At 43.0% G+C, this 25,524-nt stretch overlaps 1 protein-coding gene and 1 long non-coding RNA gene across 5 annotated transcripts in view; both read left to right on the top strand.

The window, feature by feature from the left end:
• Positions 1–14,106, top strand: part of LOC118511799 — a 55,167-nt gene extending 41,061 nt beyond the window's left edge. Inside the window, exons 10-12 of one of the 4 annotated variants that reach the window (XM_036055332.1) lie at positions 6,688–6,787; positions 11,858–12,455; positions 12,531–14,106. In XM_036055332.1, the coding sequence (XP_035911225.1) occupies positions 6,688–6,787; positions 11,858–12,455; positions 12,531–12,961 (1,129 nt within the window). In that variant the 3' untranslated portion in view covers positions 12,962–14,106. Of the gene's footprint in view, positions 1–6,687; positions 6,788–11,857 lie in introns of all 4 variants that reach the window. The other 3 variants (XM_036055329.1, XM_036055330.1, XM_036055331.1) reach the window with 3 other exon arrangements.
• A 2,578-nt stretch (positions 14,107–16,684) lies between these two features.
• LOC118511801 lies at positions 16,685–18,351 on the top strand. The gene is made up of 3 exons (XR_004906175.1): positions 16,685–16,780; positions 16,842–16,914; positions 17,038–18,351. It is a non-coding gene; the product is annotated as an uncharacterized LOC118511801 (long non-coding RNA).
• Positions 18,352–25,524: the final 7,173 nt, after the last annotated feature.

The raw sequence follows: 25,524 nt of genomic DNA, 5'->3' as shown, positions 1-25,524 counted from the left end.
TTGCACATATTTACACACACACACACACACACACACACACACATTCACACAGGATTACGACCTCAGAAAATAGAGAACTCCGGTACCGATGGTTAGGACTGGGCTGTGGTGAAACTCGGCACTATTAAGGACTGCAGGAATCCCCGCCGGATTGTAGTGTGAATCGTGGACCGAGTCGTCTCCTTCGGTGGCTGGATGTAGCAGTAGCCGAAAGGACGCTCCCGCTAGCAGCATGCATGATTGGTCAGGTCACATTCCGGCCGGCTGGTCCGTTGTCTTGCCGGTGTTCAGAAATTAAATTAAAATAGAAAATTAAGAGTCCCTCCCGGAGAACCTCGGCCGATACAGGGAAGGTGGCCGATCGCAGACAGCAGCTTGTATGTTCAATTGTTCCAGTCTTTGTGGCACATTTCACAATCGTCTCCGCACCACTCCGTGTCGGCGGCAGTGTCGAACCATCGGATATGGATTTTCCTGCGGCCAAAGATCGTGCCAGAGTTGAATCGACCAATGCATCCGTGTGTGTGTGTGTGTCCACTCGTTCCATAGACACTATCACAAGTTGTCAGTTCCGGCTACCGTACTGTTGCGTGTGTTGGGAGCGGGAAAACATCGTGGACGTGGTCTGTTTCTATTTGGATTATAATTTAGTGCGGTTGAAATGGCAAATGAGTTCGACCGTCACACGCCCAAACCCACCCAACTCTGCTCCACTGGAACTGCTGGTGGCTAGTCTGGTTCGGTAAGCGGACTTTTAGACTTCAAGCTTACCGTTCGTTTGGCACACCGATCAGTACAACTCAGTTGCTCGCAAGGTGTCCTTTTCTTTCACCATTTCTTGCATTCCGTTCCGCAAAGCGTACGAATGGCAACGTCTTAATGAATCAGTTCCGTCGTCATCGTCGTGGCTATTGGTACGTGCGGATATGGTCCGACCATTACATCACTCGTGTGTCCAATCCGTTCGGTTGTAATCGACTGGATCAAGCGCAAGTAAACAGCTGGACGGACTGTCTTTTACCGTTCGCCTGTCAGTCGTTCGTCACCGAAGGGGTAGTTCCGTTCCTGTGTACAATGCAATGACAGGTGCGCTGCCGATGCAGAACCAGGCGAAAGAAGAGGGTTTGCCTTCGTGGGTTGTGTGTGATGATTGGATTAAGAGATTACATTTATATTAATTGGTTTTATCGAGGCTACTGGCACTTGTGCTGTGTTCCGATTATTATCACAGATGCAACCGGGGAGCCTGGGTATTGTCACGTTTCGGAACATTTAACTTGCGTAATCGAATACACTGCAGGACGCTTTGGATGCAGTGCTTAATGTGGATATAACTTTGAGTTTTGGTCTACTACAAAAAAAAAGTCTGACTAAATGTTAACGTTTGTTCAAAGTTCATATTCATTCATACTACAAGAGTACCCCTCCTCAAGGTTCTCCAGCAAGGAAGGAAATAGATTATTGGATACAAATACAGCACGTGGCTTAATGTGAACATAACTATAAAATACCAATTAACTTCACACTGCCTAGTTGCGTCAGGGCCATATCGGATACGGTTTTAACCATGGTGACTAAGTGGTCCATAAATACAGCGCCTATCCAGCGCTCCTTCAACCATCGAACAAAACAGTGTACAGTGACATTTTACGCTGGTTGGTAGTCAGGGCACAATCAAGGAAACGTTCAATATTCGTTCCTATGATAAAGGTACAAGGCCTAAACAAGGAGGTTTTAGCGGCACTTTAAGTAGTAATCATGTTCCCTAATCTAATCCAGACCACCTCCCCGTACGAAGGATCTTTCGAGATTGTAGAACCAAGTAAGAAGATGAGAAGTTCTAAGTATACAAATATACTAATAGATATTCCATCGTGTGGATAAATTTATCGTGCGGAATATTTCAGATTCACTAGAGTTAATGTCAAGTTTACTGAGTAAAAAAAAGGGTGCTGCATTTCTGGTGACAAAATTTCTGTGCGCTTTCCTGTCAGGTCAAACCAACCCCTCCTTTAATCTTATCTCTCTATCCAAGCTATTCTTCCTTCTTCTGTGGCTCTACAAAAAAAGGTCTCGAAGGTCTCGAAGTCTGCCATTTCTAGTTCTGTGGTTCTGTGACTTGATTTTACCCCTATCAGACTAGTCAATCCTGGATGGGATTTGAAACCCGGTCCCGGTCGGGTCAGACCGCCTCAATCCTGCACCCATTATTTTATCAAGCCAGCCAGCTAAGGGTAAAATCAAGGAAAGTAACGACAGGCGCTCAAGAGTCTCTCGCAGATATGCTAATCAATTAAGAGATGTTTCTGCCGTACTTGATTTGTTCTTGTTAGGTGTAACTTATTCGCTAAATGTTTTATAAAACTATCCATTTCCAAACAAAGGTTATCAAAGACCATTATCTCAAATGGGAATAGAGTCATACACAATTTTACGACTAGCCCATTTAGAGGCGAATGAGGTCTCAAAGACTCAGAGAGCCTCTATAAATAAACGACTCGACTAGCCCATTGATTGCTCCATGATATATTGTCCACATGAATAAAGCAATTTTCGCAATTGAAATAACACATGTAAAATTCATCATTGTAGCAGCTATCTTAACTAGGCTAGCTAGTGTTGAAAGAATGATACGATTTCGCTTGTTAATGATTGTTGATGAGTGATTATAGAACTAGGACGAAGGATAGCTATTTTTTTAATAAATTAATATTAACTTTTGTTATTTTGTTCATTGAAGCGTTTAAAATGACATTTTAAAGCAATTCGTGTCATTTTTACGGCTTTTCCAACATACATTATTAACCAAGAGTTAATCTCTGCTGAACAGAAAATGGATTAGATATACTAATATAAGTATACCCTCATCCTCCGATCCTGCGTTGCATTTTTATGTTATCCTCTGGTTCCAATGTGAACAAACCGTTTGGTATCGTTCACCACTAACAACACACTTCTATGTAAAATGCAACGATTTTGTGATCGGGGCAATTTTCAACCATTCACCAACAAAAGGTTTAGAGGGCCGGTTTTTTTGTTGTTGTATATTGCAGCCACCGTTGATCCTTGGCCGCACGAAAACGGTATTTTATAATTTACCGACATTTATCTAGCTTCATCCGCGTTATGAATATGTTTCCGGGAATAGCATAGGAGCTGAGCATACATGAACGATAAAAGAATTACCATTTACGGTTATTTTTATTGTTGCTATTCGGGTGCGAACTCAATTATACTATCTTTCCGGCCATTTTTTCTTCTCCTTCTCTCTCTCGCTCTCTCTCGCCAGTCCTGAGTGGGTGGTTTGGTGTGTTTATTGTACGGGTGTGTAGGGGTTTTTTCCCCTTACCCTTGGGCGGTCGGCTACATAGGAAATGGGTCACGCCGAATCACTGATGAGGTGAAGGTGTGGTAGAATGTTATTCATGCCCTGTATGTATGTATGCGTCCGGAAGAAGAATCCTTAAAAAATCAGCATGCAAACGAAATATTTAATTTCGACATATTTTCACGTTGGTTTCAGATTCGCCGTGTTTGGTGGAAATAGGAGGTGTGTGTGTTTACCCGTTAGAGCTCGAGCGGAGAGCTATGGATTTGCGGACAAAAAACCTGCCGTTTACCGATACGGTTGATTCAATTTCAACTCAAATGAGCGTGCATAACATTGTTTGGATTTTCGCTGCACACTTTACGGTTTCAGATTCATTTACTTCCTTATTGAGCGTTTCCCGCAAATATCAACTCTGCCGTTTCATGTGAGAAGGTTTTAATTTTCGCTAGATTTTTATTACGGATTGTTATGGACGAATGGTGTAGTTCAAACAATTATAGCTACACCTACCACTTTACGTTCGAATTTTTATATCGTAAGCAAGAAATGAGATTCCTCTAGGAACTTTTGATTCCGGTAGCTCGAATGGTACTTTACGGTTAGCTTCAACTATTTCCTTGAATGAAACTCCTGCAAAATGAGCTCATCAAAGCCATTGGCCAGCTGAAAACGTTGAAGCGTTTCATTGACGCTAGCTCCATGGCGTAAACCCTCACGGCAATATGTGGACTTTGTGGACACTATGCAATTAACCTTCTCACTGACCGAACTACCGAATTAGTGTCAATTATCATTCTCCCTCACCAGGGAGCTGCCTGCTACGAGCGCGCGTGTACGATCGACGTACGGGACGAGTTTGAAGCCATGGGACGGACACCATGGGTCGTCCATGCTCTGCGAATCTCTGTGTTATTCTGTGAATGGCAGTCACGTGGCGCCAGCTCCTTTCACGGCTGTATCTTCGAGAATTCTGAATCCTAAATCTGAACCACTTTTCCCACCACCGTCGATTCCACGACCTCCTCCTTCGGAACGCTTGGCACCAGTGCTCGCCAGAACACGGGAAGAGCTCGTGATGATTAAGTATTCTGGAGGAGATTTCAGATTTTCAGCACTGCATAATCCGATGAAAATCGCATATTGTATGGTTCGGTGTGTTAAGGCACGAACAGTAACACAAACTATGGAGCCGTGCGGAGTTGTGGTGGTGGTGGTGGTGGAACGCGTCCCGAGAACTTGCTACCGAGAGGCGGCGAAAGTTGGTCGAAACAAGTTGTTAAACCCTTGTGCCGGATAAAAGAAGCAACAGGTCCTCTGGGTATGGTGGTACGGTTTGGTGCCGGGGCACTTTTCGCCCGTTCGGTGCATTCGAGATTCTTAGCTGTTTCGAGCAAGGATTTGTTGGCGGCAACAGTTTCCCGCTGGAAAATGCTGGTGCGCTACTACGAGGTGATGGTGTAGTGCCGAGGACTTTCGTAATCTGCATGAAAACGTAACGCTCTGCATCCGGCTGTTGTGGAATTGCTGGCACCATGAGCACTGCAATGATGGCCGATGGGCAAGTGAATCTGCTTATCCTAGCTTTACATTAGGCAATGCATTCCAACGGACAGAGCTACTCCGCTCGATTATGGTTTCGAAACGTACCGAAGCTTCCGATGAAGCTTGTTCAATCTCTGCACACGGTCCCACGGTCGTCGTCGTCGTCTACACGCGTCCGTGTCTTCCCATTTGGGCTCGGATGTCCATTTCGTTACGTTCATATTTATTCAATGGCCTGTTTTTTTACGAAAACTCTTGCTCAGCTTTCCGTTCCTTACACTTCCTGCTCGGCATGACAACACCCGTAACACTGGTGACTGTCACAAGCTGCTGGAAGGTTAAGGTTTTATCATGATTTGACGGTTGTCCTTCGGAAAACTCGACAAACCGAATGTTGCCGATGAAACCTTTCCAGTGTGAGCCAGGTAATTTTGCCCTCAGATGAATATTGTGAAGGCATGTTTTAAATAAATAAAATATTTAAAGACGTTCAAATTGTTCTCGGACGTTTCGTTTTCTGCAGCGCGCACTGTTTGCCTTTTAGGAAATGGAAACCGAGCCAAGAGCGACATAAGCTAAAATGTGTCGAAATATAACACAATCCAAAATGGTGAGCCCTCCTTTTTTTTGGGGGGCGGTTTGCTGACAGAATCTGTCCGTCCGGTTTGCCGAAACCCTTGCGAAAACATATTTTCATCACTCAAACCCATTTGCTTCTTGGGCTCTTTGAGGCTGTCCTGCTCTCGGTGTGTTTGCGAATCCTTCCTCAATAGCACAGCAACCCCACTGGCGGTGGCGGTTGACAGGTCAAAAGACAACGACGTCGCTTAGACGGCTCAATCGAGCCGTGTTTGGACAGTGGCACTAGCCCCGGTTTACTTATTGATAAAGATCAGCCCACTGGAGCGGTGTGATGAGGCGGCCCATTTTCGTCACAGTTTAGCCTTGGTAACAGTGGGCCGTTGTTAAGCAATGGCCGGTTAGCCAGCCGGGGTTGAAATTGAATAAATTTTTGACCCAAATATAACATCCCGAAACCCCGTTATTCCATCCATGCTGCCGTTGGTCTTCCCTTTTGGAAGCGTGAGGCAGCTGAGGAAGATGATGTTCCTTCGATTAACCCTCTTCATAAAATTATGACCACTTATCCGCGTTTTGTCGACAGGCTTCGGGTTGTGTGTGAGAGTGCTTTTTTTGCTCCTCACACAGTCCAAATATGGTGACCGGAATGGCGGAAGGGGTCATCCGATCGGCCGGAAACGCGGAAGGTTTCCATAGATGAAACGTCGATGAGACGAAGTGCACCCGGTCGACATGATATCAGCGAGGGTTTTTTTAAGACGACTCGCTTCGAAAATCGCTCCAGACGAAAGGATCAAGAAAAGAAAAGGGATTGTAAGTTGGAAAACGGCCATACCAAACCGGAACCCGTCAATCGTACTTTTGCTTGTCAATTTGCTCAGTCGCCCACACATACCAAAAGCAAAGGACGCAACGTTCGGTCTTCATCCGCATGATATGATATGGTCGTGGACGAAAGAGTCGACCGGCAGGAGGACCTTTGGCTCAGCCTGATGGGCTGATGGTGTATTTGCATTTTTTGTTTGTGCCTATCGCTATTGCAATGGAATTTGCAATAAAATATGCCTATCGACGAAGGATGAAGCTGTCGAGCAACGATTAGCGTTCACTTCACTTCATTGCCCCTATGTACATAGGATATCTAGTGCTGAACGATTCGGAATTTGTTTTCTATTTATATTACTTGTTTGTTCCTGTTTTTAAATCTTCAAAATCCGTTTCTTTATTTGCAGGTTCTTCTATCTGTATCACTTCTCCTTCTACGCTTATCACTATCGCTTCAATGGGCAGTATAGCAGCTTGGCGTTGGTCACTTCATGGCTGTTCATTCAGGTAAGAAATGTAGAGTAGATAGATGTGTTTTAATTGTACTAAGTTTACCATAATACGCCAATCTCGTTGAACCGTTGGTAGAGTCGTCAATGTTGTTGGCTCATGTGAAATGTCTTATACATTTTCTTCCATTCATGCGAGGAGCATAATTCTTACATAAACCGATTGCGGGCCATGTTTTCATGTTGTTCAATAATGTGGAACTCTAACTCATTCTCAACAAACTGATGATACGGCCATCGTATTGATTCACGTGAAGAACATAATTATTACACGTGCATATTGCTTCCCAGGGGAACTGAAGTATGGGAAAGCTGAAATTGTCAATGCCACTGACAGCCCATCACTTGGAAGGAGGAGGTATTTGTTCGTGCGAGAATTGTAGCTTCTTAGCACGTGCACTTTTCGGTAAGGAGCAGGGAGCTGTAGCGTGTATCTGCATTGGTAGAAGAAGATGTACGGATACACAAGTACAATATGCGAACCTGTTGAGCAATACATATCTATTTTTGTATAGGTTTTATTAAAGACAGTCATTTTGCATTTTTGTAACGAGATTTGAATAATGCCTCGACGGGGTCCAGATATCCTGGAATCCTGGGTATCCTCGGAGCAAGATTGGAACCACTCGTTGATGTAACAGTAGATCACCAACTTGTCCAGGAAAACCAACACAATGTCGGAATACCGTTTAATTTAATTTTATTACTCATTATAAACTCTCTTGATGATGCTGACAAATGCTTTGAACTTTAGAAAATATTGATAATAGTTACAGATACAATTCTTGTGTCTATCTTCCTGATACCATTGCACGTATTTATTCGTTGTCATTATTTGAGGATTGACTATGTCTCTTTTGATGATCTGGCTTCTTGAAGCTTCAAGGCTTCTTGAAACTTTAGTGTCACAAAAGTGAATATTTATTGATTTTCTATCTGTTGTAAATTTTACTCCAATCGACATTATCTCACCGAACGGTGATGCTCCTTGAGCTTAGACTTCAGATTATTCGAGCAATGCCTACATAACCCTGCAAATATAATCTCAAAGCCATCGTCTACAGTGTATTTCACGGCACGCTTTTTCCATAATATATTCATTGATAAGCCATCTTTTAAGTACGTGATTCGCCGAATTTGTTCCAAAAAATAGTTAAAGTCGTTTTTCATTAGCAGAGTCTTAGGAAAGAAGATTCAATCCATTCCCCTGCTTGTTGTTTGCCAAAAATGTAACGATCAATGTTGAAGAAGCTGATGATAATATGAAAAGAGTTATCGTGGAGTTACAATTCCTTAACATTCTGACATCACCAGGACAACTTACTTCCTTATGGCGATCCTGTAAATTCTGCTTCTTCTTTTGCACTACAGTCTCGAAAGGTCTCGGCCTGTTTTAGGAAGCATCTCAAATTTGACATTCCAATTCTTCCTGACCATCCTCTGCTTCAACCTAGCCTGTGACAAGTTCAACTCGACCATAGTCCAGAAACTTAGTGTTAGTTCTTCTCAGAAACTTTGGACTAAAGGACCTAAATTCAATATGGCAAGTAGATTGAAAGATATCTAAGGATCTGTTTTGCCTTTTAGTCCTCAATGCATCATTTTTTTTAGCATAACCTTACTTTGCCTTTCAGAGCTTTTTAAATCATTCGATGCATGAAACAGTGTAACCAACCCTCAAAGCAATGCATACCGGCCGCCATACTGTTAAAGTTACCGCTTACTACAGCCTACGTGCGGCAAAGCTCCATTTTCCTTCAGTTCCCCTTATTTCGTCCCAAAAGGATGCGATGCAACATTAACCGATAAATTATTGATATCGTTCACAAGAAAACAGAGCAGCGAAACTTTCCCTGCACACTCGAAACACTGACCACTAAAAGATCGTTCATGGCGGGCTATAGTTTCTCGTACGGGGGTTTTCTTTTTTTTTTGTTTTCTTCGGAAAACCGGTTGGTCACACACTTCATTAGCAATTAGTGAAAGTTTTCGACAAATTTGTGTCGCTTTCAGGGCTGGTGGACCACGGGGCGAACAATTACTTAAACGGTCAATGTAGGTGACGCGCTAAGCATAGTTTAGCGGGGTGTAGCAAAGGCAGCTGGAAGCAAAAGGAAAAACGCTCTTACTAATTGATGTCACGTTCCATTCGGTTTCCGTTTAACCGCTAGCCACCGTACAAATTAAATATTAAAGCTAGGAAGTTTACGGTCTAACTTGTGCCTATTATTAGGGCGTTTAGCTTGATGAAGCATTTGTAGGCAACATTGCAAGAATATTTTTCTTTCCGAAGAAAAATGATTTTCTTGAAGTTGAAGTACAGGTGTCAAGATATTTTTTCTCACCTCAACCTGAACGTTGACTTGAAATTCACATCTTTAATGCAATTAATTGTTGAACCTGGGTTGGGCCCACCAAATACCATATGCCTCCTGCAACGATGTGTTTTGCCGTGCTGCTGTATGATGTTGCTCAGGAAAAACTTTCTTTACAGTACAGCCAATAACCAGAGCTCGAGGAATAATTGGAAGCGGCACAACGATACAATGGCACGAACTTCCTTCCAAACTTCCTACTTCCTGCTTCCGAAGAACACGGAAGGATGAATACAAAAAAAACATGGCCCCAGTATATCAACCTTCTCAAGTTCATTTTAACATCCGTCAAGGAGGGGGCGCGAGAATTCAAGTGCCGTGAGTCCTTTGTAATGAGTGGAGAAGGGGGGGAGGGGGTTGGTGGGCGAACAAGCAATGGATTGAAAAGAATGGGGAAAGTTCCATCATTAATCATACAGTAAACGAATAATAAAAGTTGAAGTTTCATTCGTCGATAGGTAACGACGACGTCGCTCCCCGAAGTGTTTTTGCCCTGCTCCCGGATCTCCACTCTGCCACTTGCTAAACAATTCAATCCTCCTTTGACCTCCCCCTTCCCCGCGGTGATGAAAATGGTGGGAGATTTTCCATTTTCTTTTTTCGTTTCACGTGCAAAGAGATGCTCGGGAGATTACTCCTTGGAGTGTTTGCTGCATGTTTCAACCGCCGATCGCATCGACGGATGTTTAAAGATCAGGTAATGCTTGTTCGCGTTGGAAAGAGCTGCTGAGCGGTTGTCCTTTTATTTTTTTTTCACGCAAGCATTCATTTGGAATGCAGTTTTTGTTTTGCTCCGGTGCACTAAAGCATGCACTGGTGGGGGTTGCATCGGAACAGACTTAAACCCTCGCCCGTCTGCTGTCGGCCACTAATGCTATTTATACATTATGGATGAGTACGGATCCAATTATAAAACAATACATCACAACGCGCGTTGCATCGTACCGCGGCTGCTCCCGGTACCGTAGCGTTCTGCCAGGGCTAATAAGCTAACTGCATTAGAGCGGATTAAAAATTGTTCGCATAATTGACCGTCCAACCGATGGGTGGTTGTTGCGGAACGTGTAAGAAATGCAAGCATCAGCGGCCCGGGGGTCGATAATAGTTGCGTTCCGTTTTTTATTTTCCCCGTTTTTCTTAATCGGCAGGGATAATGTTCTTTCCATCGGTAATTGAAATCAACAGCGTAACAGGATGGTAAATTACTATGGTGGGCGCCAGTTGGTATCTTAAGCCGAACTTGTGTTTTCCTTTGTTTTAATGGAATATTTTATTGTATGGAATTGTATTTATTTAGTCACCAGATATAATGATCTTTCACAACAAAAAAGGATTAATGATTCTGGACGTTTGATATCCACTGATGAAAGCTATTATAGTATATATTTATCCAGAAAGTTTGAGCGTCAATGCAGATAGAATCAATTCAGTCAAACTTCCTGGCCATTGTAGTCGCTAAGGGGCGGTCCGGTGATAGAGGGAACAACGGCGCTGGTCTTCTTTCGGCAGGACCGGGGTTCAAATCCCTTGTGAGACCGTTCACCCATAGTGAGGACTGACACAATCCAACTACGTGGTATTATTATTAAATTTAGTAGGCTAGAAACGGCAGGCAAAACCTAAGAGAGGTCGTTAGGTCAAGAAAAAGATAGAGAGAGAGATAGAGAGAGAGAGAGAGAGAGAGTCTTTAAGAAAAAGTAGAGTATTTCTTCGTAAAAGACTTTAGAAGAATTTGTTGACAGTAATACTTCCAACCGCATATATAAGGACCACATGTATAAAGAAAATCAGACGTATTGGGAGAATTTACTAATTTATCTGGAATTGCAAGCCACTCATTGTAATGCACCATCGTCTGTCCATCACTGTATCTGAGTCTACTACACATGGACACAGGAGCCATGAGGACATTTCAAATCATTTTCACAGGCTGTGTTGTCCGGTGCTATTCTCATGACATGACCGACTCACCAGAACTTGACAAATCTTATTCACTGAACAATGGTTAGATCGCCGTACAGTTCGCAGATCGTGAATTGTTTTCGCCATAGTGACTCTTCCTTTGGCCAACCGCTCTTACAGGGCCACAATCCTTCACAGCATTTTCTTCTCGTTCGCGTCTTAGAGGTTTTTGACAGCTGTGGTCAGAATCCATGTCTCAGAGGCGTATGTGTTTACTGGACCATTCGTTTGTACTTGTGGAGAAATAAGCTCAAGCTGTGGACTCTTGTGTGTGTATTTGAACACCGCAAACTGTTTCGTAGATCTTGTTGATGGCTAAAGGCTGTTAGATACGAAGCTTACGGCCGATGGTAGAGAAATGCAACATTGGATCAAGTTTTCTAGAAATAGATTATCGATCAGACTATTTTAGCGTGAAGCTCCTAATCTACTGTGAGCCTAGAGGAGGAGGACTTATTAATTTTAGGAGTCTATACTAGTTTAGACTTGAATTTCGAATATATTTTGGGCCTAACACAATTATACAAATCAAAAGCCTTCAATCAAGATTAGAACAAAAAACACCGTATAAGCTCCCTATTTTCATCAGCACATCTCATGCCATCAATATTGTTACTTGGCCACAAATTTCATTGCAATATTGAACATTGTAAATATTCAGTAAATGATGTTTGGTTTTTTATTCACTTATTTAAATCACAATTTTTTCTTTTCATTTTTGCTCCTTGCAGCATTCGATGATATACTTCTTCCACCACTACGAGCTACCCGTCATCATACAGCAAGCCCAGCTGCAGCAGATCATCATCCAGACGCGAAATGAGCAGGCCCGCGCTCAGCAGGGAACCTTCCAACAGCAACGACCCCAGCAGCAACAACCGCAGCAGCAGCAGCAACAGCAGCGTCCAACCAACGCCGCCCAGCAACAGCAAGCGAACCGTCGCCCATCCCAACGGGCTCACGCACTGGCGACGACCAGTTTGCTGCGCTTGTTGCGGCGCCAAAACGACAACAACAACAACATCGGCGACATACTGAATCGCTTCCCGCGCTACAGTCTGCACACGCTGAACGTGAACCACTTTCACGGGTTAAATGCATCGTTGCGCGACATAGCCCGCAACTCGATCCAGTACCTGCGATCGAACCTGAACGTGGGCATGGCGATGCTGGGTGGAAATGCGGCCGTTAATCTGTACAACAATAACAACAACATGTTCGGCATGCAGCATCGATTCGTGCGGGCAGCCGTAGGGTTGGTGCACAATCGCAATCCAACGCTGCAGGATGCGGCGCCCGTGAATGGGGACGGTGGTGAGCAGGATCACGGTGAGCCACCGATCGATCGTCGCAGCAACTATCAGCGTAATTATGAGGAAAATAATTTCATTTTTCCTGAAGCAGTGCAGCAGCCGACGGAAGCATCCCACAGTCAGCGGGATGTGCCATCCGTTGTTGGGGACGGCTTTGTCCCGGACGCCACGGCGGCGTCCTACCGTTCGGCGTCGATCGACGATGCCCAGCAAAAGACGGCCCCTTCGGTCGGCACCATCGAGCCACTGGTGCAGGACGTCAGTGATGCTCATCGTGTGGTCAGCAAACAGCAGCAGCAGCAGAGTGTGAGTGCTGGGCCCTTGGAAGTGCCAGTCGCTGCCAGCGTCGATCGAGCGCCGACCAGCGACGCCGCTAGTCAACTACCCTCGTCTAGTAGTAATAGTCACGATTCCGCCAGCAGTACAGGGCGGACGGAAACGTTGTTCGACCCGGAGAACACACCTCGGAGACGGCCGCAGCAACAATCTGAACCAGCGCAACCGATCGAATCGTCCCTATAAAGCCTGGTGTGCGTGTAGCCGCCTACGGACGATTTCGATCATGGGCCAACGGCTGTCTCTATGTGTGTGTCTGTGTATGTGATGATGACGATGATGATGTATTTCTGTATTGATGTTTCAGTGTTAGGTTGGATTTTGTGTTTCAGTCTCAATTTTATTTAAATGGGTTTTTAACGCATTCTGAAGAGGAAAACCAAACGAAAGGATTATTTATATACAACAGTTTACACACACTAATCAACCATGCCGTGTTTGTCGGCAGCAAAAATGGATGTGCATGCATGGTTGAGCGGGGACGTCGTGCGATGTCCTGTATCGTGCTTGTGATATGTAAAAGGGCAGGGTGACAGGTGACTACCAGCCAGAACTACTACTCCAGAACGATGGCGTTGCATTAACTGAACAATAAAAAATGACTTTTGAACGCAAACGGAACCGTGCTGGAACCGTACACTAATCAACCACTAGAATGAACCAAGCGAACTGACCCTGAGATACGGTCCGCTTCACTTGCTCTATACGATCACGATCATCTGACGGGGAAAGGACTGCAGGCGTAGTGTGGCAGACGGCGGACCGGAAACGCGAGACAGGCAACAAGGCAACACACGCTACATTACTTGTACATATAGAAGCGATGAATGTTGAAGTTTTTATCATACTAAAGTATATTATTATTTTGTACTCTCAGTTTCGTGGCGCAACGAAAGCGTGCGGCAAATGAAGTGGTGCGTGGGAGGAGAGGCAAGTGCTGTGGGTTATCCTCGCGTGGAATGGGATCATTTTGGGAACGTTTAGGAACGACACAACACACACACACCAGACAGGCGATGATAGCCTACAAGCCGCAATGTAGCCAACGTTAGTGTTAGAGTAGTAGCAACCCCACTGAATGACACGTCTCGGTCTAGAGTGTGTGTCTGTGTGCGTGTGGATGTGTGTTTGAGTCATTTGGTGCATATAGTATGGTTTATCGGGGTTTTTACATTGCCCTGTTTAAATGGTCCTGTTCCCCAACTGCGAAAAAGGATAACGACACAAAATGCCTAAACGAGCTTCATTTCCCCCCCTGGCTTTCAGAGTTGCCCTTTTACAGTGTTGGGTTAAACAATTGCAGGCAAATAAAACAAGCAAGTCAAACAATGGCCCTGCGTGGTGTGTGTGTGCCGCTGTATGCTGAAGAACTTCCGAAAGTGAACAAATATTATAACTTACAGTGATGAATTATTGCAGGTTCAGCTTAAACATCTTTCTTTAGCAAACTCAATAGTCTACACCATGCTTCGTGAATTCAAGTTTTCGTATTTTATATCACCAAATCTACTCGTTTTTCTTGAGTGAACCAATCGCTGCAAGACGGACTCCGACCATAGGCGCAACAGGCTTCTCTATAAGAGATAGAAGGCGACTTCTATACAACAAGAACAAATAATTGGATCCATCAGATCACGAAAAGATATCACTGAGTAACAGATGCAGCACAGCAACTCTTTTGGTTAAAATATCCGGCACAAGTCGGTCATTATAGTTGTCATGGAAGCGATTCTGGATGGACTGATGTGTCGAAATTGAAGTTATTGAAGTTCCCGAGGAACTACACCCGAGAGCTAGTTTGGAAGTTCTCCAGCTAAGGTTCCCATATCGTTATTGTTGGCAACGACAAAGATTTGCTGATAGATCAACAATGATCAATCGATCGTTATACAAAGACGCTATATCACTTCTGCTAAGCTACTATATCTTGATACCGACGCTCTGTCATAATAGCCTTGTAGATACATGTGAACCAGTCCCTTCACAGGAAGAAGCTGTTTAGTGAGAAGCCCATAGTCTGACGGTCATGACGGACATTTAGGAGACCCCGTTTACAATGACGAATTTCAGAGGTATTTTTCAAGAACGCTGTGCGCTATTCATCCAGAATGATTCTTGAATGGTTTGGTCATGAACAGCTAGGAATGGCGATGTTTTATAAGACCTACCGATCATGTTCAAAATCGTTCAAGTGATCGTGTGCGTGATATGGCCGAATGCCTTGACTAGTGAGCCCATGCTATGTAACGCTAAAGCCTCTTTAAAAGCCAAAAGCCATTTCTTCATCATCTTTCAGTGCATTTATCATCCTATAAGACCGCATGTTGGTTATGACCTGTATGTACTTACTTTAGAGAAGTTCCTAAACAGAAAACATTTCGGATAGTACGTTGTGTCATATCTTGATATTTTCGTTCTATCTATAAAATAGTTTATGGCTTCTGAATAGACGCAAAGACGGTATAGCTTCAATGCCATCATAGAGCCCTCATTTAGACTGCCTTTTTTGGATTCGAGCTCTGAAACAGTCAGCCTTATGCTCACATGTCTGCCCTGACAGCAACTTCTCCTGGACTGAGACTAGGTTTAGCAATTACCCAACTTCAATTATACACTTATTTGGAAAACAAAGTTCCTCAAGCTCGAATCGAGCAAACATAAAATCCTTTTCACGTGGGATGTTAATTTGAAACTCTTCATATTTCAATCACTAAGAGTTAAGCTTCGATAAGATTAGTTCTTTAGGAGGAATATTGAAAAGAACGTCTTCTGCGTATCGCTAATTAACCCTTTGAGATTAACTTTTATTTATTTATTTTAATCAATTACAATTTACAAACTTCCCTGTTTTATGGGTCTTCCTTAGTGTCTGTCCATTATAGACCATAATTATTATAATTCTTTCCCAGTATAACGTTCAGATAATTTTGATTAGATTTAGTCAGTATTAATCATATTCATCATATGCTCTATCGTTTGATGAACACGGTCTACATTCGACGGCCTACGATTCCTGAACATTAAATCGTTTTAGGACTAAATAATTCCTGATTGGCCGCGATTTGACTTCAGAATCAGGGGTATGTTCTCGACGAATTTTACATTTTATAATTGCACATCCATCATTGAGCTCGATTTTGCAAAACAGAGTTCAATGTACTGCCATTTTCACCATATATGATCGTCTCATCTAAAAGCTAGATCTCTTTTCTTCAATTTATTCTATTTATGAACATTTTTTCTTGATTGTGATCGTTATATCTTTCTATGGAATTTCTCATTATTATTTTTTTAATTAATTTCAACTTTGTATTTAGTAAAAACATTCTTCTTTAAAACTAACCATATTTTGAAATCTCGACCATCATTTCATGCAAGGCGGTACCGAGCGAAAAGCAAATGATTCCACACAAAATGAGCATAACCCCAAATGGTCGAAAGCAACCGACAAAGCCCTTCTTAACCGAAACCAAGGGAAAGGTCTCAAAGTCCAGCATTGAGTAGATTGACTTGTCAAACGCCAAACGCTGCACAGTACGTCCCTCGGCTTACTTACTACCGATGTTCCGATGCTTTGAACATACTTTCAACATTTACACCGCCCAGCAGGAAGGCAAAAGCGTTGCCAATTTACATCGATTGCTAGAAGGAGCAATCTCAAGGATGCTAAAACATGAAGATGCACCGATAATAGTGGAAATGCCCTTGTGTGGTTGAGAACGAAAGGCAAACAAACAATGCCACTCATGATTGTGTTGTTTCGATGATGGAAAAGTCCCATTTCCGTCGTGTGCTCGCAGCGGTCGCAAATGGGTCGAACGGGTTTTTCCCCTGTTTTTCACTCACCCTTAGTTACAATTTTCCCCCTGGGGAGGGTTTGGCTGAAGCGAATTATAAATACCGTCATGCAGGCTGTGGTAAAGCATCAGTTCTCGAACGGATCGCTACTGCAACGGTTATCCATTTAGTTGGAGGGAATCGGTTTGTATAGATTACAACGAAAAGGTAGGTAATTTATCGTTTGACAGCTTTTCGGACATTTATTCAGTAAACGTTCTTTCGATAGGTTTCTTCTAGGTCTAGTGAGGAACGCCTTGAAGCCGCTTCAAACGAGCCAATTTACCTTCCAATCTTCCAAGGTGAGTAATATATTTAAAAAAATCGCATTTTCCTATTTTTTTACTGCAAAAAATAATTTATAGAAAACCCCGCTTAAACACGTTACTTCTTGTTGGCCTTTCCGTTCTTCCACACAAACCTAGATGAAATCGACCTTCCTGGTGGTGTTGGAGCTGGCGTTTTTCCTTCTGCCCGGCCGGGTTCTGTACGCCCAGAAGGATAACGGTAAGTAATGGTGGAACTTTACCCCAAACCCCCCAATACTGTAAGGTAAAGGTGAGCTACATTAACCAAGAAGCAAGAAAGAAACAGCCAGTATGTTTCCTGATAATGCAAAGTCGCCCTGCCCGAAAGGAAGACCTTGGTGTGGCCTTCAGGGTTCTCGGTGGCTAATGTGGTCGCTGAATTTATGGTTCCTCCACCAATTGGCTTGGTCCTGTTGGATGAGCGAGGAACCCATTTTACAGCACGATTGCTTTATCCTGGTTGGTCGTTTAGTTTGGTTTGTCGACGAGTTGGGTGAGCTGAAGTAGGCGGCGAAAACCTGGTTACTAAGGTGGAGTTTGCTCAGCCAAAGTTGGGTAAGTAGACGAGAATCAAGCATTTTCATTTGAGGTTATCATAGCGGGCGGTGGATGGGGAGTGCAACCGAAGAAAAAGGTACGTGTAGTCGCTTTAATTGCATATTATGAGTTATTTATGTCCAATGAAAATATGATTACTGGCAGAAAACGGGTGCAAACTTTACATGAAGGGCCAACTAGTTAGCAGCGCCTGTTCTCTATTTTTTCTGTCTACTTATACCTGCATGAGGTTTGGTAATATGTGTGCTTTTAAACTGTTCATCAATGTCTACTGTGATTGCTGTCGTTGGGTGGGAAGACCACAGGCTGTGCGCAGTACTTCTTAAAGCTTTGCCTAATTAGTTTAACCGTACTATTTCGAATTCGTACTAATTCCACACCTGCGACCAGGTATCGACGAAAGCACCGCTCGAGTGTATGTGCCGTCCCTGCACCGGCATTGAGGATGCGAACGTGATCCCCCAGGAGCTGACATCGTTCGCCGACGAGGGCACACTGACTGGCTACTTCCAGAAATCCCACTACAAATCTGTGGAATAATTCCATCTGGAAAAGTGCTCGCTTCTGAATCTGTTTGTTTAAAAAAGATTCATGGATGATGAAAGATTAACTCCGTTAGGACGTTGTGTGGCGTTGGGTAGCTGTATTGGGGTGAGGGAGTCCCGAGAGAGGAAGTAACTGTGTTCAATCGTGTTAGTCAGCTTAGTTTTGTTAGTAGATAAGATCGACGTTAAAAGGGAACGAATTTTGTGGCTCAAAAACTAAATAGAAGAGAACAAGAGAGAGGGTAGCTTACGATGTTAAGGAGTAATGTCATCGGTGTTTTAACAAGCTGTATCAATAAAGCTGAGATCGTAGAATTAATGAGGAAAATGTTCGTTACGAACCTTTATGACCACCATCCCAGGCATTATACCTCCGAAGATCACTTTTATACTCCAGTGGATACTTCCGATGATTGACCACGAGTGGATTACCATCTCAGGTGAGTGGAAAATTATTTATTAGTTATTTTAAATTATTTATTAGAGCGTACTGTAAGGAAACCCTGATGAGGCTGGTTGATATTAGAAGAAAATGATTGATATTGTCTTCATTCAAAGTCATGGTTTCAAATCCCATCCGGACCGTCCTCCTGTAGTCAGGACTATCTTTCAAACTATATAGTACCATTAAGTCCAATAAGCAGACATGGCAGGCATGCCCTAATAAGTCGTTAGGCCAAGAAGAGGGAGATAGTGACTAGAGAGCCCTAATCAATGGAACAAGGCTCCGTCCTATAAGCTTGATCTCCCACAAAAGAGCTATTTTGATGGACTTTCTTCCAAATTCCTTAATTTGACAGATGACACAAGCGTTATCAGGAGGCCATGTTAGGCAACCGATAGGTATAATGCTCTTATTCTTCTTTGGCACTAAAAACTTCGATGTTTTCTGTGACTTGATTTTATCCGTAGCAAGGTAGTCAAGCCCTGCGTCAGGGGGAGGCGATCTTGGATAGGATATGAACCCCGATCCAGTCGTGTGAAGATCGGCGCCATTATCGCTTCTGCCTCAGGACCGCCGTAAATACCCTATCGTTATCTTACACCTGTGGTTGATATGGTAAAGAATATATTCTCAGTTGGGGATTTTCTAGTGGAAATAGGATTCTTCTACCTAGGCACAACGTTTGTAGGTAGCAACCTAAGATTTGCTGCTGAGAAGTTAAACATTCAATGGGCTCTGGATAAACTAGTCTGAAGAAAGTATGAGAACACTGAGAAGATGAGTACTCTCCATACATAAGTGCTGTGCAATACTCGCAGAGGACGTTAATTTCATCGCCTGGTTCATGAAACGATCTTTGGAAGTATAGACGAGAACACATCTATCCGTTTGACGAGACTCTTTATAGCTTATCCAAATCTGGAGAGATACGATGATAGAAGCACGTGGTGAAGACCAGTCGATAGATCTTCTAGAGTTGTTATTTTTGGGAGATTCGGTGCAAACCCATGGATGCGGGGGCTTCACAATTTATACTTAATAATATAAAATAGTACGTCGTATGCTAACGCATCTTACTTTTTTCCGTTAAGGATATCACTGAGAGTTGTACTGAGCTAATAGCATGAATTACGCACATAGCTACTGAGGACTCTTCAAAGCATGAAGCAATATTCCTTATTCACAACAATATCTTAAGAATGAGGCGTTTTTATTTTCGTTTATTAATATAGGTTTTGGATCCTTGGGACTTCATTCGCCTCTATGAATAAGCTGATAAGCTTCCTCAATCATCGGATAACGAGTGACTATAAGTTAAAGGTATTAGGAATAGGCAACGGCATTATCAAAGCTTCCGCTCGATCACCGCATATTGCCGTGGATTTGCCGGAGCTATGTAACTATACGCTTAATCGCATCCAAATGGAACGATAAAAAGATAACAAAATGTTGTACAGTTTGTTAATCGCTTTCTCAAAAACAGATTCTTAAAATTTAAACTTTTCTGTTGGTATTCACATACTTGTGCTTAGTTTGTTCTATTCTAATATTTTGTCATGATATAAATTAAATAAATTGTAAAACTGATACCGAAATTAATTGATATTTGGTTCACCTCGTTAAAATATAATGACACTAACTAATGATAATGGGCAAACGATTTTTAATGATATATTAATTGTAGTTCAGCGTTAAAAACTCAATTTTTTAATCATATCAACACATGACGATGTTTCTAGCGCTGACACTTTAAAACAAGTTCCGAAAGCCATTTTTCAACCAAATATAGGCCAGCGAACCGTTGCGGCGCACAAGTAGAAGTAATTAAATGAGAAGTTTTTTTTATTATTTCTATCAAGCAACTTTTGTCCAGAGTGGTTTATTAACAGTTTAACAAAAAATCATTTGCAGTTTATTTACAACACCATCATGTCATTAACTTGAGCAATATTTAAAATGATTGGCATTTGCTATTTTCCTGCCAATTATACTTGCCTTTTCAACTGCCTGCTACTAGGTGATATGGGGAACTGTTTCTTTGTTCTTTACGGTGTTTAAAAGTAGCGTTTGAACCATTTTTATTTTTTATATTTATGTGAAAATTGTTTTACAAGTATGAGGCATCAATTATATCTGTAAGACAACAGACCTAGAGGAAAAAATGTAGTGTTCGCGGTACTAACTGCCGTAGAAATGACAATCAATAGCAGCTCCAGCACCTCATCAGCACAATCATCTTGCACAAATCAAATCGATACAAAATGTTGAACGCGCTTCCTGCCGCCCTTAATGGGATTTGAACACTAAAAAAGCAAAGGGAAACAAATCTTTGATCGTTACCACACGCTAATGAACGCCGGTGAAGGTGGACATTTGCCGTGGAGAACACTCACACACACACACACACACACATTTCCCATAACAGCCTGTCATTAGAGAAAAACATGGGTGCGCGCGCGAACATCCACTTAACGCTTAGCTGAAATCAATAATCGATAAAAATAACTATCCACACACTACATCACACCGCGAATGAGCACTTTATCGGTCGCGATACACACACACACACACACACACACACACACACACACACACACACTGCAATCAATCAACAACCCTGTCCAGCGGGTGGGGCGGGGGGGGGGAACTCGCCGAGGAAAATCCGACAACGACCCTCCGTTTAGCATAACAACAGCGGCAATACCCCCTTATCGTGATAAGCCGCTCAATAATGGTCACAACACCACAACAATCTCACTGATAACAACAACCCGGACCGGACGGACTCGACCATGTTTGGAAAAAGGGGTGAAATTCGGCACTTTTTCCCCTCCTTTTTTTTTTTGGATCTCTTTCCGGGCTGCTTTTGTTTCGCTTTTATGTTGAGTCATTGTCACTTTGTTTGTTTGCTCCTTTCTTTGGATTGAACACTGGCATTTCCGTTGATTTGCTCGATGCTTTCGATGAACAACACTAGTCAACTACGTGTATTCTCAAGCAATAACAACATAAACAGTGTGTTAGTAACCCAAGAATACGCGTGGCCAACCAAGTTTTGCGATGAGAATGTTGTGCAACTGTGTAGTTGCTGTGTAAGTTTCCACTTTTTCTGCACGATCACGATCACTTCACACGGGGCACGATCACGGCGATTTCACTAAACTCTTACCACTGCTAGATGATGGTGTTTATTTGCACTTTTCACACATTTCCACAGTGCTATAGATTTGCTTCATGTTTAAACCCCATTGAATCTTCTGAGTGGAAAATATATCACAACCTACGTTATTTGATTCCCAACTACCTCAATTCTCTATAAAAAGGTGGACAGTTAGTATAATTAAAATGTAATATCGGTTGACTAAAAGAAAGAAATGTGATTGGAGAGTACTAAATCTACTGTTAAGGATCAAATATTATCGCCAGACTTCAAGCGCCGTTTAGATAATTACCATGGTCATGAGTCTCTTGCAATTGAATTTCCGCAGTTTTTCAGCTTCTTCTGAGCCTTTGGTATAAGTTGAGTATCTTATTTAAATTAACAAATCAATGCATAAGTTCTCTCGAAAGAAGCTTGCCCGAAATAGTCTTATTGGTCACCGCTGAGGTCTGTTGAGAGGACTTTCAAAGATATTTTTCACGAGCTGTATCGAACGCTCAGCATTACTGATTGTTGTATGGATGATTTCAACACTCAGGCATGAATAATGTTCCTTTTCTCCCAGATATACTTTACGGTCTAGGCATTATGTTCAGACTTCTCGATTCCGAGTATTAGTACCAAAAATTCACCACAAAATAATTCTCTTAATTTGTCTCAAAATGTATGCTGCTATAGAAAGGGAGCCTGCAATAATGTTTGGGTTATCTGAAATATGGCCTCTACATGATTATTAAGCCCCTCACTAGAAGTGGGATAATGTAGTCAAACTGTAAGCAGTTGTAAATGATCATCAGAAATTTCCTCCTTATTTCAAACTTGTGTGTTTCATAACAATACTCATATAGTGAACAAAACGTTAACTACAGTACTTCGTCTGGTTATATTTAGGCTCCAAATTAAAATTATAACTCATAAGACAATGGATAGGGTTAGGAGGATTGCTAAGACACAGGTCCATCGGATGTCAAATAATTATAATTATTCGGTTTCAAAGTTTGTTTTTATATCCATATTTGTTCATCCATATTTAACAATAAATGTTCTTGTATGCCTTTAATCCAAGGACATTAAATGTAAGGCATTTAAGAAATTAAAATTTGACTCAAAGAAAACACACGAAGACGAAGAAAATTGAGCTAACATAAACATTTATAACAAAAGTTTGTAATTGCTTCTTTATATAATTAGGTAAACATCATGACATAAAGCTGGAAATCCTGTGTCTATTTAGCTAGCAGAAGTCAACAGCAAATCTTACGAAAAACTACGAGGGCTACCTTTAACACGAAACACGGTCAATCAAATCATCTTTAAATAGAATAAATTTAACCAGCGAAAATAACAAAACCGAAAGGATATTAGTTCGTTTCAGGCAATTTAATTAATTCTTCAAAAGGGAATTTTGTTGCAATCTCCGTATGATCAGCTTCAACAAGTGTCCTTAATGAAAAAAAAAAATAATTGACTCAAACTATTTAAGAAAGATAGCAAATATACTTATCTAGTTCCTATACGAGACACTAACCTTGTACACTTCAAAACGCCAATCTACTAATAAAGTTGTTAAAAGAAACAGATGCACAAGGAATTCAACGGAAGGGAAAACCCCATCACAACGCCTACCCTGTGGACGAATGTTTTAAACACTATTATTATCCTTTACGCAAACCTTAAACACACGCCAATAATCACGTCCCCAAATCGGATTCCCCCCTTTCACCCCCCCTAACTCCACAAGCGAACGCACCGAAAAATCAACAGCAAAAAAACACAACAAAAAAAAGGTAGTAAAACCATCAACAACTTCCGATCACCGCAAACGCAACGGTTCCGTGGGCGCGAATATCGCGAATCGACGTGCCGGGGGAGTGGGGAGTAAAGGAAAACTTTATCCATCCAATTTTTCACTCACTTCACTCAGTTTCCGGTTCCGGATCGAACCACCAGAGCTACCCCCCTTCCCCCCCGCTTTTCCGACGAATAACGAGTTAATTAATTTTCTTTTACCCACTGACTCGACACACACACATCCCGTTCGTTGAGCTGTAAAAGAGAACTAGAGAAAGAGAGAGAGAAAGAGAGAGAGAGAGAGAGAGAGAGAAAACAGAAATTGGGTATGAAAAAAACAGGAAAACACACACACACACTTAATACCGAGAAGCCAAATCTGTGGTGGAAATGTAGGTAGTTCGGAATCGGAAAAACGTGGGAAAAGGAAAGAACTAAAGTTTCCACCAAGTATGGGAAGCTTCGGACGCAGAAGGAAAACTTTTCCCTTTTTTTCCCGCCCTCTCTGGAACTTACTCACACCTTCCAGTGTCTGGTGGGTTTTGGGCGAGCGGTGGGGGGTGGGGGGATGAAATTTTGGGGCCATCCACCCAGTTTGCCGGAACGGGCAGCAAACCGATTTCGACACCGAAGAAAACGGCCTGTGCCCGGCCGATGAAGCCCAACCGTTTGACGTGAGGTTTGCCGGACTAATAACAAGCATGACGGCACGTGGAAGAAAATAAAAACAGTCCACCCATCGGGTGTTATTGAGGAGGGTGGTTTACAAGGGCGAGAGTGAGAGAGAGAGAGAGAGAGAGAGAGAGGCGAAGGAACACAAAACTTATTATATTAATTTAATAGAGGCAATTAAACACACCATAATGGGCTTTTGTTGTAGCGGAAACGGGAGCGTTGGGGGGAACAGGAGCTGGGGAAACTGGGTGCGGTCCAACCGTCCGGAAGTTGGCCGGATAGACCGACCGGGGTTCGGTTAAAAACGTTTGGGTTTGGTAGTGCGACCGTCCAGGCGTTGTAAAAAGGGATAAAATTAATTTATTATAAGCCGGTCCTCCGTTTTTCCCTACCCCCGCCGGACCATCGTCCGGTCCGTCGTCGTGTCCGGGGTGTTTTAAGGTTCCTCCTTTTTTTCTTCTTCTTCTTCCTCTCCCTCCTCTTCCGTTGTCGTTGTCTTAACTCGCTCGTTATGCTTTCCTTGCGGTCGGCAATCAGGACGCGACACCAGAGTGACTTCGTTTCAGGTAGCAGCCAGCGAGCAGAAACCGATCGTTAGACTGTCTCGTAGAACCGGGAGCGCCATAAAAACCGTCCCGTTTTTTATCCCGGTGGTTCGCCACGCGTTAATAATAACATTGGCCAAAGCGGCAATGAACGTTAACTGCGCGTTCCTCTGGACGGTTGGCAAATGGTCCGTGGACGTCATTTTGCAGGCTGCACCTACCTGGAACCGGTGGTGAACATATGTGTTGGACGGTGCAGGAGATGCATGTGTGACGGTAAGGATTAGATTGCCAAGATCCGGTCTTGGTCTTGGTACCAAGATTTTTCCCACCACGAGTTTGTTTTGGGTTGGGGACTCAAATCGAAAAAATGTTACCCGCAAGAGTCCCACCAGTCCACAAGTTGGTGGTGACATCTTCAGAATTTCTCCTGGCGAGAAGACGATTCCGCCGGCACCGTCTGGCGTGGAACCGGATATCAGTTTAAATAAATTATAATTAACCTCAACGGTCCGGAAGGAACCGCCAGCGCCCAGCGAAACTCTCAACCAATCGGTGGTTCGGTGATCCCACCCAGAAAACACCCCCGGAAGGAAAGGCGGACGCAAAAGGTCGTAAAAAGTATCAGTTGATTCCCGGGCCATCTCCGAACACAGCTAATAAATGAGAAAATATTAATCTCAGCTGAATGCCGGAGACGGTGCGAAGATGCTCTCGGTCGGGCTGGGCGTTTTCCTCTTCCTTGAAGAATTGGGGGCGAGACACTGAGGACGGTTGGAGGCACGGGGAAATGAATAGCGATCGTATTACTAGCCACAGTCCGCCGTCGTGTTAGCCCACCAGGGAACACGGCATCACGGGCGCACTGAGCACACTCGGACTGGC

Source organism: Anopheles stephensi, chromosome 3, assembly GCF_013141755.1.
Source record: "Anopheles stephensi strain Indian chromosome 3, UCI_ANSTEP_V1.0, whole genome shotgun sequence".
Taxonomy (NCBI): domain Eukaryota; kingdom Metazoa; phylum Arthropoda; class Insecta; order Diptera; family Culicidae; genus Anopheles; species Anopheles stephensi.
The sequence above is the reverse complement of the archived record's forward strand: the minus strand, read 5'-3'. Positions and strand labels throughout refer to the sequence as shown.